The sequence below is a fragment of the Anomaloglossus baeobatrachus genome, chromosome 5 (genome assembly GCF_048569485.1).
Source record: "Anomaloglossus baeobatrachus isolate aAnoBae1 chromosome 5, aAnoBae1.hap1, whole genome shotgun sequence".
NCBI classification, from domain to species: domain Eukaryota; kingdom Metazoa; phylum Chordata; class Amphibia; order Anura; family Aromobatidae; genus Anomaloglossus; species Anomaloglossus baeobatrachus.
The window spans coordinates 545,031,790-545,046,372 of NC_134357.1; the positions used below are offsets into that span (position 1 = coordinate 545,031,790).

Consider the following 14,583-nt stretch of genomic DNA (forward strand, 5'->3'; position numbering starts at 1 on the left):
CCAGCCCCGCACTGAGCAGAGCGGCGTCGCCGGCCCCGCACAGAGCAGATCGGCGTCGCCGGCCCCGCACAGAGCAGATCGGCGTCGCCGGCCCCGCACAGAGCAGAGCGGCGTCGCCGGCCCCGGACAGAACAGAGCGGCGTCGCCGACCCCGCACAGAGCAGAGCGGCGTCGCCGGCCCCGCACAGAGCAGAGCGGCGTCGCCGGCCCCGCACAGAGCAGAGCGGCGTCGCCGGCCCCGCACAGAGCAGAGCGGAGTCGCCGACCCCGCACAGAGCAGAGCGGCGTCGCCGGCCCCGCACAGAGCAGAGCGGCGTCGCCGACCCCGCACAGAGCAGAGCGGCGTCGCCGACCCCGCACAGAGCAGAGCGGCGTCGCCGGCCCCGCACAGAGCAGAGCGGCGTCGCCGGCCCCGCACAGAGCGACGTCGTCGGCCCTGCACAGAGCAGCACCCGCAGTGAGTATCTGGGCCCCCCTCTATACTACTTGCAGTATTCCAGCACCACCCTGCTTCCTGTTACCCCTACTCCGCTGCTGCCCCCTCTCCCTGGTAACACACCACCAGATTATAAAACGGACCCCATATTTTTTTTTCCGTCCAAATTTGGGGTGAGTCTTATAATCCAGTGCGTCTTATAAAACGAAAAAATTCGGTACATCGATCAGAAGGTAGATCAACCGACCAGGGAAATAATTTGTTGCATTTGGTCCTGTCGGAATAGACCAGATATAATTTCAGATGTACAGGTCCGGGAGCACTTGGGCAGCAGTGACCATAATATGGTAGATTTCAATGTAATATTCAAAAGAGCCTTTGAAAGGGGAAATGCTTAAACTTGGAATTCTAGGAAAGCTGATTTCAACAAATTAAAAAGGAAGAGCTTAATCGTGTAGATTTGGACAATGTCATGTTAACTGGAGATACCGACCATAAATGTTTAAGGATATACTACTAGAGTCCTGTAAAAAACGTATACCCTCTGGTAATAAAATGTCCAGGAATAAAAAGAAACCACTATGGTTAAATAACACAGTACAAAGTATAACAAAAACAAAAGGGCATTCAAAATCTTGAAGGCTGAGAATACAGAAATAGCATTTCAGGAGTATAAAGATCTCAATCAGAAATGTAGAAAAGAAGTCAAGCTAACAAAATTAGCTACTGAAACAAAAAAAAAAAAAGCCAAAGACATTACAATAAACCCCAACATTTTTTTTATAAATACAAGAATGCCAAAAGAAAAAAAAGCATGGTATCGGCCCCATAAAAGACTATAAGAAGATAGTTATAGAGGACAAAGAAAATGCTGAGATATTAAACAGACACTTTTCATCTGTGTTCACCAAGAAACTGACTTTTCCAGGGAGCAGTCAACAAGTAAAAAATTAAAGTTCACCACCTGATATAACTAATTTAACACAAGAAGAAGTGCGCCTGCGTCTGAGAAAATTAAACATTGACAAATCCCGTGGGCCAGATGGCATTCATCCACGGATATTGAGGCAATTGAACTCAGTAATTGACAGACCGCTGTATTTATCTTCTTAGACTCTCTTGTAACAGGGTTTGTACTTCACAATTGGAGAATGGCTGGAACAACTTTTAAAAAAGGGCTGAATGATTTCCTCAGTACATAATTGAACTAGATGGACCTAGGTCTTTTTTCAACCTATGTAACTATGTAAAAGCCACCAAAAATGCTATTTAGGTAAAATTAATATCAATAAAAACTTCTACTTATTGCAAAAAAAGCGCCCCCATTCAGGTCTATCAATTGTCAAAGGAAAAACAGATGGTTTCCACATGATCAGTGGATCAAAGGCTGTTTAAAAGCAACATAGCTTCCATAAACCAATACAGATAAATCCGCTCTCCCAAAGTCAAATCTCCCCTTTGTTTCTCAGCCTTGCAGTGTGCTCAAACCACATTTGGCATCTATGTATTTGGCATTGCTGTAGTGGGAAGAACACACTGAATTTACGGTGTACTTGTCTCCTAAAGCACTATCTGGGCACTATGTGTTGGGTAATAAAATGGCATACTATATTAGTTTGTCCAAGAATTATTAATTACAGTGTATCTTTTTTTGTATGAGTTATGCAATGAAACTTTTTCAATAATATCATGTACACTGGTCTAGTACATTTGATAAGTTTTTCAACAAATAGTGCTTTTACTTATCTGAAATGAATTATTTTTAGTGTGGTATATAAAAGTTACGAATAACTGATGTTGCTTTTAGTTTAATAAACTTTAGAGTTGATGACGCTTTTTAATATTTTATCTTTACCGCCTCCCTTGTTTCCTTAATAAAATGTGATTCCCATCTTTCCGACCTCATATCTTTCTGCTGCCTCATTCCTTCCCCCTTAAAAATTTTTAATAATACTTTTGTAAGTTTGCTTTTTATGTTTCGTTTTATAATTTCTAAAATAAAAAGATATAGGACAATAAAATGGCATATTTGCAATGTTCACTCTCCAACACCCATTGCATGGTAATTTCCAGAAAGTGCCTGTGGAGTAACAAAGAGTCAATTCTCCTACAAACTAATTCACTGAGGGTTATAAATTTAAAATTGGAGTCACTTTACAGCGTTTTCAACTCCTTTGGTTTTCTTCCATTCTGTTACATTCAGCAAATGGTGTGTCACATCTACTGTGGGATCAGCTCCAGCGACATTTGGTTATTTCACCAGTGTCACAAACCACCGGGGGGGTCACTCAAAAATCCCCCGCGCTGGCTACCAGTACGTCACAATCGGGGGGTAACAAGTGGGGGTCACCCCTCCTTTATACCTCCCGACCGACAGACAGAGCACGTGACGCGCTCTCTAGCGCCCCTCTTATAGTCAGGCCAATTATGGAATTGCCCGACAATAAGCAAGGAGGCCGCTATACTACTTATGCCGATTATTGAAGGGTCCCCGGTGAGAGTAAGGTATATATTCCCCCGACCTCCGCGGGCGGAATATATAAAATCTCCCCGAATCTCACTGGCCTCCCCACAATAATCCTTGGCACCATTCGCTGCCACCAACCGATTCACGGTAACTATTAGCCGAACACACAGACGTGGGATTCAAGATCGAGATAACAGAACAGCCCAAGATTAATTATATAATTTAATCGCCTAAAGCACACTAGAAACTACAATATATACAATAGGGAATCTACAGAATATACAGTTATGTCAGAGTACAGTTACAAATAAAGCATGGTTTACAAACAGGTATGTAATTCAATCAGTTACCTTGTGCGTCTGGCCACAGGGGGGCGCTGTAGACCAGGTTTCTAGGAACTCCCACAGAGGTTTCCTACACGTGCCCCCAGCGAGAAGAACGCTGGAAAATGGCCGAAGTAGGGTTATCAACCTGGGCAGATCCAGGTCCCCTCCTACCTTAGTGACCTCACAGGGAAGCACTGCCACTCCCCCTGCATGGATCAGAATTATCCAGCCAAGGGGATATTGGCCATAACTTTGCCTGGGAGCGTCGCAGGCGGACGCCAATGCTCTCATTGTGACAGTTATGAATTTAGCTACAGAACGAGGGGACTCATGACCTGTCTGCCAGTTCCCCATTGGCTGATATCACGCCTGGGGCATTTCCCAATGTCCTGCTCCCATAAAAAGGGTGTGCCGGCATCGTCCACATGCGGAGACACCATTTTTATGGTTGCCATATTTATCGGAAATATGGCTTGCGAGATATGAACCATTTTTTACTGGAGTCGTTCTGTCTGGCTATTTCCATAGCCTTGCTAACTAGCTAGCAGCCCCCACTACAGGGTGACGGCAGGGAGTCATCCTGTGTCCATTGTCCCTAAGCCACCTCATTTCCATATCACAGGACATGGCCATGGATTTGTTGCTAAACCAGTTGTGTGAAGGGAAGGGGGGGGGGTGACACCAGGAGAGGGCTTCCTGACATGACTTGAATGTCATGATTTATCGTCATATCTCCGGATTTACCTCACAACCAGGTGCAGCCTTCTTTGTTCTGTGGGCAGTGCAGTGCTGGTGTTGGAGAAGACGTAGGAAACAGAATCTCTGGGCAGCGCAGGCTCTGTCCAGCCACTAAGATTAGAGTGGCTGGAACCCATAGTATCATCCAGTCTGGCAGTATGGGTGTGTGCAGTCCAGCCGAAGTACTCAGCACTTTGCTTCAGCCAATCGGAAATCACTGCACCCCATTAAAGCTCGAAGCAGATTGCTGGAAGTTGGCAGATATAGCCTTATTCTCCTCTGGTTCAGTCCTTTGTGCACAGCTCCTGGCTTGAGTATTTGTTTCTTGTGACCGTGACCTATTTACCGACTACTCTTGCGTCTTCTGATTTTGAATTTTCTCTGTCCGGATTCTGACCATGCTACTTGAATACTCTTCTTGCTAACTTGCACCTCTAAACTACAACTAACTCTGGGGCCTAGCCTATGCATTCCTGTTTAAGTCCAGATCTATGTACAGAGGTTAAAGTGTAAAGGGCAAGGCAATCGGTGGGATCTGGAAAGTGACATAAGTAGTCATCTTTTGAGTGGCCAGGGGACCACAGTGTCCCCATTTCATTGTGCCTCAAAAGTATTGCAGCAATATCTGTATTCCTAAAGATAAATGTTGCTCCTTCCCTTCTGAGCCCAGCCATGTGCCCTGACAGTACTGTACAACCGTATACTGTATAGGGTACTGGAAGCCTGTGCTAGCATTTCTTCTGCGGTGTTGCTATCAGTGTGTTAAGAGTGGGAGAAGAGGGTTGCATTGACAATCCAAAACAACGGGCAGCACTTTGAACACATTTTTTTAATTGGTCATAATATTGTAAATAACTAATGAACAAATAAAGTTACGCTAAAACCAAGCACACCATTGTTTTTTGGGGTGAAATTCTCAATAAGTTTGATGTGTTACATGACCCTCTTCCCATTGGAAAAAATAAAGTTGGATCCATAATGGCCGACTTCAAAATGGCCGCCATGGTCACCACCGATCTTGAAAAGTTTCTCCCCTCCTATATACTAATGAGCCACAAACAGGGGGTTGATATCACCAACCATTCCCATTTTATTTAGGTGTATCCATATAAATGACCCACCCTGTACAATGTGTCATAGAAAAAAATCTTAATCACTGGAATCAAAAGAAGCATCCAAATTTATCAAGTCATAAAGTGACAAGTGTCAGATGTGAAAAATGGATCCTGATTAGGAACAGAAAACCGGCTGCAGGAAGTGGTTAAATAAGAGCACCAACTACTGTAGTCAAAATCTGTGAAAATAGCCAATGACAAATCTACAGAAATGATCAAACTCAAGAGTAAAAAAATTAGTAATCAGTGGGGAAACATCTCTTCTCATATGAGTTTCTTGAAGAAATATTAGACATTCAAAGAAAACGTTACAGACAAATTTATATCTTTGGCATTTGGCAGAGAGAATGGAGACTTTTTTTTTTTTTTTTTTTTAAAGAATACCAGAGAATTCCAGACTGACATAATTAGGGCAGGCCAATACAACCACAATAAAGCATAAAGAAGGAACCTGTAAGAAAAAGTATGTGTATGTTTGGGGGTGGTGGAAAAGAATCCCAATACAAAAACGGAGTTGTACTTAGACATGTCTGCAAAGGTAAAATTGAAAACAAGTGATTTTTATATACTTTCAACAGGTTATCTTGTTAAAAATATTAAAAAAAAGCCCATGAAGTACAGTTTTTTTTCCACAAACATTGACTCCATAGATTCATTTTTGCACCAACTTTGACCCCCTTCCATGACCTTTGGCGGAGGTCTTGGACCTTCCTAAACATTCTGCAGAACTTTTAGGATTGAATCTAAAGGAAAAGAATCTGCTAGCTCCTAGTGCCTGTTTTTCATGGTACAAAACCAGAAAAAAGGAATTCCTTCCAAACATTTCTCAAGACGGTGCTCTAGTGTATTTCAGTGATGTTCCTCGGCTGATGGAAAATATATCATTGAGTACAATGTCAGCGAGTCGAGACTATTGATTCATCCAAAAAAAAAAGTCTAAGGCTCTCTGTGCGCACGCTGTGGATTTACCGTGGATTTTGCCGCAAAATTGCTGCAGAAAATGTGTCTAACATTGCTGCAATCGTTCCCCAGCAAATCCCATGAAAAAATGCTGTGTGCACACTGCGTTTGTTTATACCCGCGGATTTTCCGCTGCGGAATAAATGAGCATGTCACTTCTTTTCCGCAGGTACCTGCGTTTTTTGCCATAGATAATGGTAAAAACTGCGGGGACCAACTTGCGGAAAATCCGTGGTAAATCTGCAGCAAAACCACGGCAAAAACGCGAGTGCGGTTTTACAGCAGTTTTTATCGCGGGTGCGGGATTCTTTCAGAGGGTCCGTTTTTTTCTTAAGAAAAAGGCACTTTCTAGTGCGCACATAGCCTTAAAGCTGTGCTACTGCACAATGGCAGTAAGTATGCTTCAGTGCCTGTAGGGCATTCTGTGCACGTGAAGGAATGCTACGAGAATTTAGACTTTACTCTCAATGAACTTAACTACGAGGATCAAGGATGGTCAATATGTGGTAAGCTGAAAGTTCTCTCTTTGCTCCTTGGGCAGCAAGGAGGATACCCGCAGTCCTCGTGCTTTTTGTGCGAATGGGTCAGCCAGGATAGGACTCATCACTGGAGCCAAAAAAGTTGTCTAAGAAAAACATCTTTGCAATCTGGACCCAAGAAAATAGTTGCAAAAAGTTTAGTTGATCCCACTAAAGTTCTCCTGCCACCACTCCACATTAATCTTGGACTGAAGAAGCAGTTTATGAAAGCTCTACCAAAAGAAGGAGAGACTTTTAAGTATCTGTGTACCAAGTTCCAGGGACTGTCAGAAGCAAAACTGAAAGAAGGCATTTTTGTGGGTCTGAATAATCAGAAACTTATGAAGGATGAAGAGTTCAAAACAAAAATGAAAGCTGTTGAGAAAAGGGCTTGGGATTTGTTTAAAGAATCGTGAAGAAATTTCTATGAAACAACAAAGATCCAACATTTAAGTCCAATGTGTTGAAACTGCTGAAACACTTCAAAGCTTCAGGTTGTTTGATGAATTTGAAGTTACATTCACATTTGGAATACTTTCCTGAAAACCTTGGTGCTAATAGCGAAGAACAAGGAGAGATTTAATGGCGATTGTAAGGAGATGGAACATGAACATAATGGAGGACTACTGCTGGATGCTTCACAGAGAAGATCCGCAGGCCTTCTATAAGAGAAACGGTATCAAAAGAAGCTTTGAAGAGAAAAGAAAAAGGCGCAATAATTCATTTCCATTAAAACTGCAGAATGTTCAATACATTTTTCTATATAATATCGTGTACATTTTTGACTACAATAAAAAATGTTCTTGTTACAGAATCAAAGAAAGTTAAGATTTGTAAGGGACCTCCATGGTCATCGTGTCCAACCCCCTGTTCAGTGCAAGATTCACTAAACCATCTCAGACAGAGGGCTGGCCAGCCTTTGTTTCAAGACTTCCATTGAAGGAGAACTCACAACCTCTCATGGTAGCCTATATCATTTATTGTTCGCTCTCACTGTCAAAACATTTTTTTTTTAATATCTATTCTGTATCTTCTGCCTTCCAGTTTCAACCAATTGCATCTCGTGCTTCAATGTGCAACTGAGATAAAGCATGATCCTTCTACATTCTGACATCCCTTCAGATATTTGTAGACAGCTGTTAAGTCTCCTCTTAGCTTTTTTTGCAAGCTAAACATTCCCAGATCCTTTAACTTGCGGAGGAGAATGTTGTGTTCTAGTGACAAAATAGTGATCATACAATTTTCATATGTTTGGACTATATCACCGATAAAGCAGCCACAGCCAGTGACTGAGAAGAATCTGTGACTTCTCTGCATTTAGTGGTTACTACTCACCTGGGTAGTCATATGTAGGAATCTCCGCTTTACACCACTCATCCTCCCTCACATATGTCTCTGTAGTATTAATATGGGTCAGATCTTCACCCTGAAACAAATATTGTAAAAGTCACAGACAGATGGAGAAGTCCCATCTATGATCAGCTCTAATCCTGCCATCTCCACCGCTCTCATTACACAAGTATAAAACATGTAATACTGGAGGATAAAACAAGACTGAGCATAAGACCTTCACAGCCGTCTACACATCATAGGGAGATTTCATGGCACCTTCTCTCCATCTACCTGATGATCCTGAGGAACATCGGGATCTTCTTGTTTACAGTTCTGTGGAAGAGGACGGGGACATCTCTCTGGTGTGGTCCTCTCACTGGATAGAACTGGAGGAGACACATACAGGGACTGAATTCATTCTTTACATACAGATAATTATAGGCCATGTTTATTTAGTCCTGTCTATTACCTGGTGATGTGAGGGGCTGGGGAACCTCCATCATGACGTCCTTGTACAGATCTTTGTGTCCTTCTAAATACTCCCACTCCTCCATGGAGAAATAGACGGCGACGTCCTGACATCTTATAGGAACCTGACACATACAATGATACCGTCATCCCCCGATCACTTCATAGTGTTACTGTATAATGTCCCAGTATTCCCAGCAGTGTCACCTCTCCAGTCAGCAGCTCAATCATCTTGTAGGTGAGTTCTAGGATCTTCTGGTCATTGATGTCCTCATGTATCGGGGGGTGAGGTGGAGGCCCCGTAATTGGGCTCAGGGGTCTTCCCCATCTCTCAGACACAGGGTCCTGACAGCGCTCACTAGAGGTCTTCCTCACTACTGTGTAATCCTGGTTATGGAGAGACACAGTAATAAATCTCACTACAGACATTTCTAGAGTCCTCACCTCTCCAGTTCTGTCCATCTGTTATTCCCATAGAGAAGAATGATGTAATGTGACGTCATCAGAATCTCTCACCTCTCCAGTAAGCCGGAAGAGGATCTCTAGGGTGAGGTGTAATATCCTCTCTGCCATCTTGTCCCTGTCCATATCCATCCTTAATGGGGTAATCAGGAAAATTCTCTGATATAAAAGATCTCCACTAAGCAGATCCAATATTGTAGGGTCCTAAATGAGGAGAAGATGACGATGTAACATCATAAAGAATCCAGTGTAATAATACGATTACAAGAGATAATAAAGAGGGACATATCAGGAGATATAACGTGTAGATATTGCATTCTCTCATCTCGTACGGACTGAACATAACTTTAATTGCTGACATCTCCTCCATGCTCCCAATCACTGGCTGTGTTGGCCACCACTCCGGTATCTGATTGGCTATAGGAATCACAACTTCATTAAAACAACCAGCAAATACAGAGACTTTCAGGGGACACAAGCAGCGGTGGTATTGTTATAGTTTTAAAACATTCTGTTTGTTACCTTTTAAGGCTCCCATACAAATTAAACTAAAGTTTGCTGAAACTGCTCATTTCGGGCAACAGAATGTCTCAGTGGTTAGCACTACAGTCTTGTGGTGGCTCAGTGGTTAGCACTGCAGTCTTGCAGCGCTGGAGTTCTGGGTTCAAATCCCACCAAGGACAACATCTGCAAGGAGTTTGAATGTTCTCCCCATGTTTGCGTGGGTTTCCTCCAGGTCTCTGGTTTCCTCCCACACTCCAAAGATATACAGATAGGGAATTTAGATTGTGAGCCCCAACGGGAACAGTGTTCCTGATGTATGGAAAACGCTATGAAATTAATGGCGCCATATAATTGAATACATATTATTATTTCAGGGGGAATTGGTCGACTATATAACATATGTGGGGCCCTCAAGGCAGATGATGTCAGATAAAAGAAGGATCTGGCATACTGAATTTAAGAAGCTGACCATTTTGCTCTCTCTCTAGAGATAAGCGTCCGCTAGAGGAATCAGCCAACTACTGTCTCATAGAAAGCGCAGGAAATCCTGGCAAAGTTCAACGGTTGTGTATAGTCAGGAGAGATAGGCATGAGCCGATTGATCATTCGGCCACAAATTCTCTCCTGTGTATGGGGCTGTTAGTATTACACTGACAGGAGGGATAATACTCTGTACTACAGTAGAAATATGAGTGGATATTTCAGCTCACCCAGCCCATATATCACTTGGATCCTTCAGTCATGGACGGGGCAAGGAGGGCGGCTACGTGTTCAAAACAGCACAAGATTCAATTGCAAAAAGGAAGTATTCCAGCATCCCGTCCCATTATGATAAAAACAGCTTTTATTTCATCACGTTGGTAGGACATCCACCAAGTTAAAATTTGCGTCTTACGCATTTTGAACCTATGAAGCGGTTCTTAATCATAGATTTTTTTTTTTTACAGTTTTAATTAGTTTTTCAAAACAAACAACATTTCCAGATTATGCTTGAAGCATACATATGTAAATTAAAGATAGAAGTAGACCTTGCTACACACAGACTATCTATCAAGTATACTAGCTCATGCCATCCATGTGCTATCTGGATGTCACACAGATAGCACACGAAGGAAACACATGGACACATGGATACACATAGGCACCTTCACCAGGGACCGTGCTAAACGTTAGGTTTTGCATGGACGTGGTTAAGGAGGCCTCTAGGAGTGCAATAAGATTGATCCTTACAAATCATCTGGCATTGTACTACTTCACCCTACAAGTAATCCTGATGCTATCAATGTTTGTATCAGTATTGCTGTAATTGTCACATGGTGAATTTTGTGCCAACAAAATAATACAATTTAATTGAACAGCTGTGATAAGCAATACTTATCTGACTGGAAGATGACCTCTGTAGTTATAAAGCTGATTTATTTTAAGGGACATTGGCTTTCTATATACAGATAGATAAAATTTGATATTTTCTGTATTCCAATACAGAGACCCTGTACAAATTAATTACAGTAAGTGCCTTGAGCAATAATACAATTTTTATTATTAACTTCATCTTTTTTAAAATGCGTTTTAATGGAATAATAATAGCTATATTTTAATTCACAATCTTTTCCTCCCCCTTTATACCATTACTGTGATTGGCAGGCCGCAACACATCATCAGGTCTATAGCAGACCCAGTGACGCGACGCTCAGCACACACTACCAAGGAAACTGTGTAGGGAGAGCTGCTGCAGGAGGGTTAAGTTAGAATTAGAGGCATACAGGCAGGGATTATTGCCTTACAGTCCTTGCTGCTTCAAACTAAAACGGAAAATGCCTTGTCAGGACTACATCTATTCTATTCCCTAGTAATATCGCTGTTTGCTGCATTTAGTGTAGGGGTAGGTGGTGAAGGCGGGATAGATTTGGATTAAGAGGCTGCAACCTAAAACCCAAAAGTCCTTTGTCAGGGAAACATCTATTATATTCCCTATTAATACCGGAAAGTTTGCAGGGATATATCATCTACCTAGTTTAATATGTGCAAGGTGTGCGGCAAGAGATGGGAAAGTGGACATGATTCTGATTGTGTATGCAGAGGCCGAGACCATGGGTCAGGTGAAACTGTGCCTCCTACAAAAGCACTGCCAACATGCTCATCCACAAGGCCTAGCTTCCAATCCCCTTTTGCAATGGGGAGCGGGACACCACTCTTGATGCCAGAACAGTGCGAAGAAGTAAGCAGTTGGATGGCAGATAATGCATCTAGTATATTTCCCAGCACCACCCTGTCTTCCACACGGTCAATTCTGGCCAAAAGTCTAGACCATATAATCCTCACCCTGTTCCTCCTTCCTCCCACGATGCCAAGAAGAGAAGTGATTCCACATTTAGACACTCCGAGGACCTCTTTACATTTCCATCTGTTAATTCTGGCCTCCTTACCTGCATGTTTCAAGATCGTGCAATGTGATGGCCAAATATTTGAGCAGCCACGGTCAGAAGAATTCGACGGTGGGGAATGACCATTAGTGTCTCAAGAGGTAAATGATGATGACGACATACAGTTGCTAACAAGTGATGTTTTAAAGTTAACAAGTCAGAAGGAAGATCAGAGTGAAGAAGCACTTTACCATATCAATATTTAAGAGGTGGTCCACAACACAGCTTAGTGGCCACATCAATTTAAAGCAGTAAACAAAGTATTTTTCATTTCAGCCTATAAGCGGCGCTATCACTGTCCACTAATCCCCATCACGTGACCCAGGTTGCTGCAACCTCTGATGTCCGGTAAGGTCGGGTCAACTTCCGTAATTGGAAGTAGACCCAGCATCACCGAGGCAGGACCCAGTCTCCCTGAATGTCTGGTCTGTAGGCGGAGTTTCATCGCATGTCACAGCATTATACGTGCGTGCGGCGCTCTGTTAAGCAGTGAAGGTGAGAGCGTGCGAGATGCTGGGCTGTGACGTGCGATGAAACTCGGCTCACAGCCCAATCAACCAGAGAGACTGGGTCCTACCAGTGATGCCGGGTCAACTTCCAATTCTTGCATTACCGGACATCAGATGTCGCAGCGTCCTAGGTCACGTGATGGGGATGAGCGGACAGTGATAGCGCCGTTCACAGGCTGAACTGGAAAAAGAAAGTATTTAAAAAAAGCCTTCTATCCCTGCATTAAATCGATGTGGCCACTAAGCTTTGTAGTGGACCACCTCTTTAATATGGGTCAGATCTTTACTCAGAAACAAATGTTGTAAAAGTCACAAACAGATGGAGAAGTCCCATCTATGATCAGCTCTAATCCTGCCATTTCCACCGCTCTCATTACACAAATATAACACATATAATACTGGTGGATAAAACAAAACTGAGCACAAGACCTTCACAGCCGTCTACAAATCATAGGGAGATTTCATGGCACCTTCTCTCCATCTACCTGATGATCCTGAGGAACATCGGGGTCTTCTTGTTTACAGTCCTGTGAGAGAAGAGGACGGGGACATCTCTCTGGTGTTGTCCTCTTACTGGATAGACCTGGAGGAAACACATACAGGGACTGAATTCACTCCTTACATACAGATAATTATAGGCCTAGTGTATTTAGTCCCGTCTATTACCTGGTGATGTGAGGGGCTGGGGAACCTCCATCATGACGTCCTTGTACAGATCTTTGTGTCCTTCTAAATACTCCCACTCCTCCATGGAGAAATAGATGGTGACGTCCTGACACCTTATAGGAACCTGACACATACAATGATACCGTCACCCCCGATCCCTTCATAGCGTTACTGTATAATGTCCCAGCATTCCTAGCAGTGTCACCTCTCCAGTCAGCAGCTCAATCATCTTGTAGGTGAGGTCTAGGATCTTCTGGTCATTGTTGTCCTCATGTATCAGGGGGTTAGGTGGAGGCCCTGTGATTGGGCTCAGGGGTCTTCCCCGTCCCTCAGACACAGGGGCTTGACAGCGCTCACTAGAGGTCTTCTTCACTACTGTGTAATCCTGGTTATGGAGAGACACAGTAATAAATCTCACTACAGACATTTCCAGAGTCCTCACCTCTCCAGTTCTGTCCATCTGTTATTCCCATAGATAAGAATGATGTAATGTGACGTCATCAGAATCTCTCACCTCTCCAGTAAGCCGGAAGAGGATCTCTAGGGTGAGGTGTAATATCCTCTCCGCCATCTTGTCCCTGTCCATATCCATCCTTGACAGGTCAATCAGGAAAACTCACTTATATAGAGGATCTGCTATTGTAGGGACCTGAATGGGAAGAAGATGAGCTGGTAGAACATCATAAATGATCCCGTGTAATAATACAATTACTAGAGATAATAAAGGGAGAAATATCAGGTGATATAATGTGTAGATATCGTTCTCTCTCTGGTCTTGTACGGTCTGGAACATAAGTTGAATTGCTGAATCAGACTTTTCCTCCATGCTCTCAATCACTGGCTATGTTGGTAACTGCTCAGGCAACTGATTGGAGTTCTTTGGGACTGAGTAGGAAATACAGAGACTGGCGGGAGACCCAAGCAACGATGGTATTTTTATTAGTTTCCAACATTCTGTTTAAGTTACCTCTTATGAGGAAGATAAGTAAAGGGACATGCTATGATTGTACCTGTGGCAGGGAATAAATGACAATTGTGCCGAAAGGCTGCTCACCTATTGGGGTTGTGCACACCTGCACAACCCCAGTTGAAGTGTATGTAATCGACCGTGGGAGCTGGTGGAATCTGTTCTGGCTGGACACATGTGGCCGCCGCTTCGGTCTTGCTTCCGGGTGTCGTCACGTGATCCGAGTGAACCGGCAGTGTGTCACCACAGGTCCTAACACCTGATGAAGATAAGCTAGACTATCGAAACGCGTTGTTTTCAGATAGAGGGTTCAATAAAAAGGTTTGTTTTATCCTTGGTCCAAATCGCCTTTTTTTTCCACAGCGCTCCATTTGACCGCCATTATTGCTCCAATTACAAAAGTTACCTCTTATGGCTCCAATATGCATTAGATTAATGTTTGCTGAAACTGCTCATTTCAGGGGGAATTGATCGACAATATAACATGATGATAATGATGATGTCAGATGAGAGAAGGATCTGGCATACTAAAATTCAGAAGCTGATCTGTTCTTCTTCCTGGAGATAATCCTCAGCTAGAGGAATCTGCCAACTACTGACTCATAGAAACCACAGGAAATCCCAGCCGAGTAGAACAGTTGTGAGTATGGTCAGTCGGGTGAGATAGCTTTAAGATGGAATATCGTTCAGCC

At 43.2% G+C, this 14,583-nt stretch overlaps 1 protein-coding gene across 1 annotated transcript in view; it reads right to left on the bottom strand.

Annotated features, from left to right (window-relative positions):
* The window catches only part of LOC142312950 (uncharacterized), a 93,345-nt gene extending 79,212 nt beyond the window's left edge, over positions 1–14,133 (bottom strand). Inside the window, exons 1-10 of the mRNA XM_075351938.1 lie at positions 13,979–14,133; positions 13,439–13,573; positions 13,130–13,309; positions 12,925–13,048; positions 12,744–12,841; positions 8,877–9,026; positions 8,568–8,747; positions 8,362–8,485; positions 8,184–8,278; positions 7,896–7,986 (exon numbers count right to left, since the gene is read on the bottom strand). Of these exons, the coding sequence (XP_075208053.1) occupies positions 7,896–7,986; positions 8,184–8,278; positions 8,362–8,485; positions 8,568–8,747; positions 8,877–9,026; positions 12,744–12,841; positions 12,925–13,048; positions 13,130–13,309; positions 13,439–13,516 (1,120 nt within the window). The 5' untranslated portion in view covers positions 13,517–13,573; positions 13,979–14,133. The remainder of the gene's footprint in view (positions 1–7,895; positions 7,987–8,183; positions 8,279–8,361; positions 8,486–8,567; positions 8,748–8,876; positions 9,027–12,743; positions 12,842–12,924; positions 13,049–13,129; positions 13,310–13,438; positions 13,574–13,978) is intronic.
* Positions 14,134–14,583: the final 450 nt, after the last annotated feature.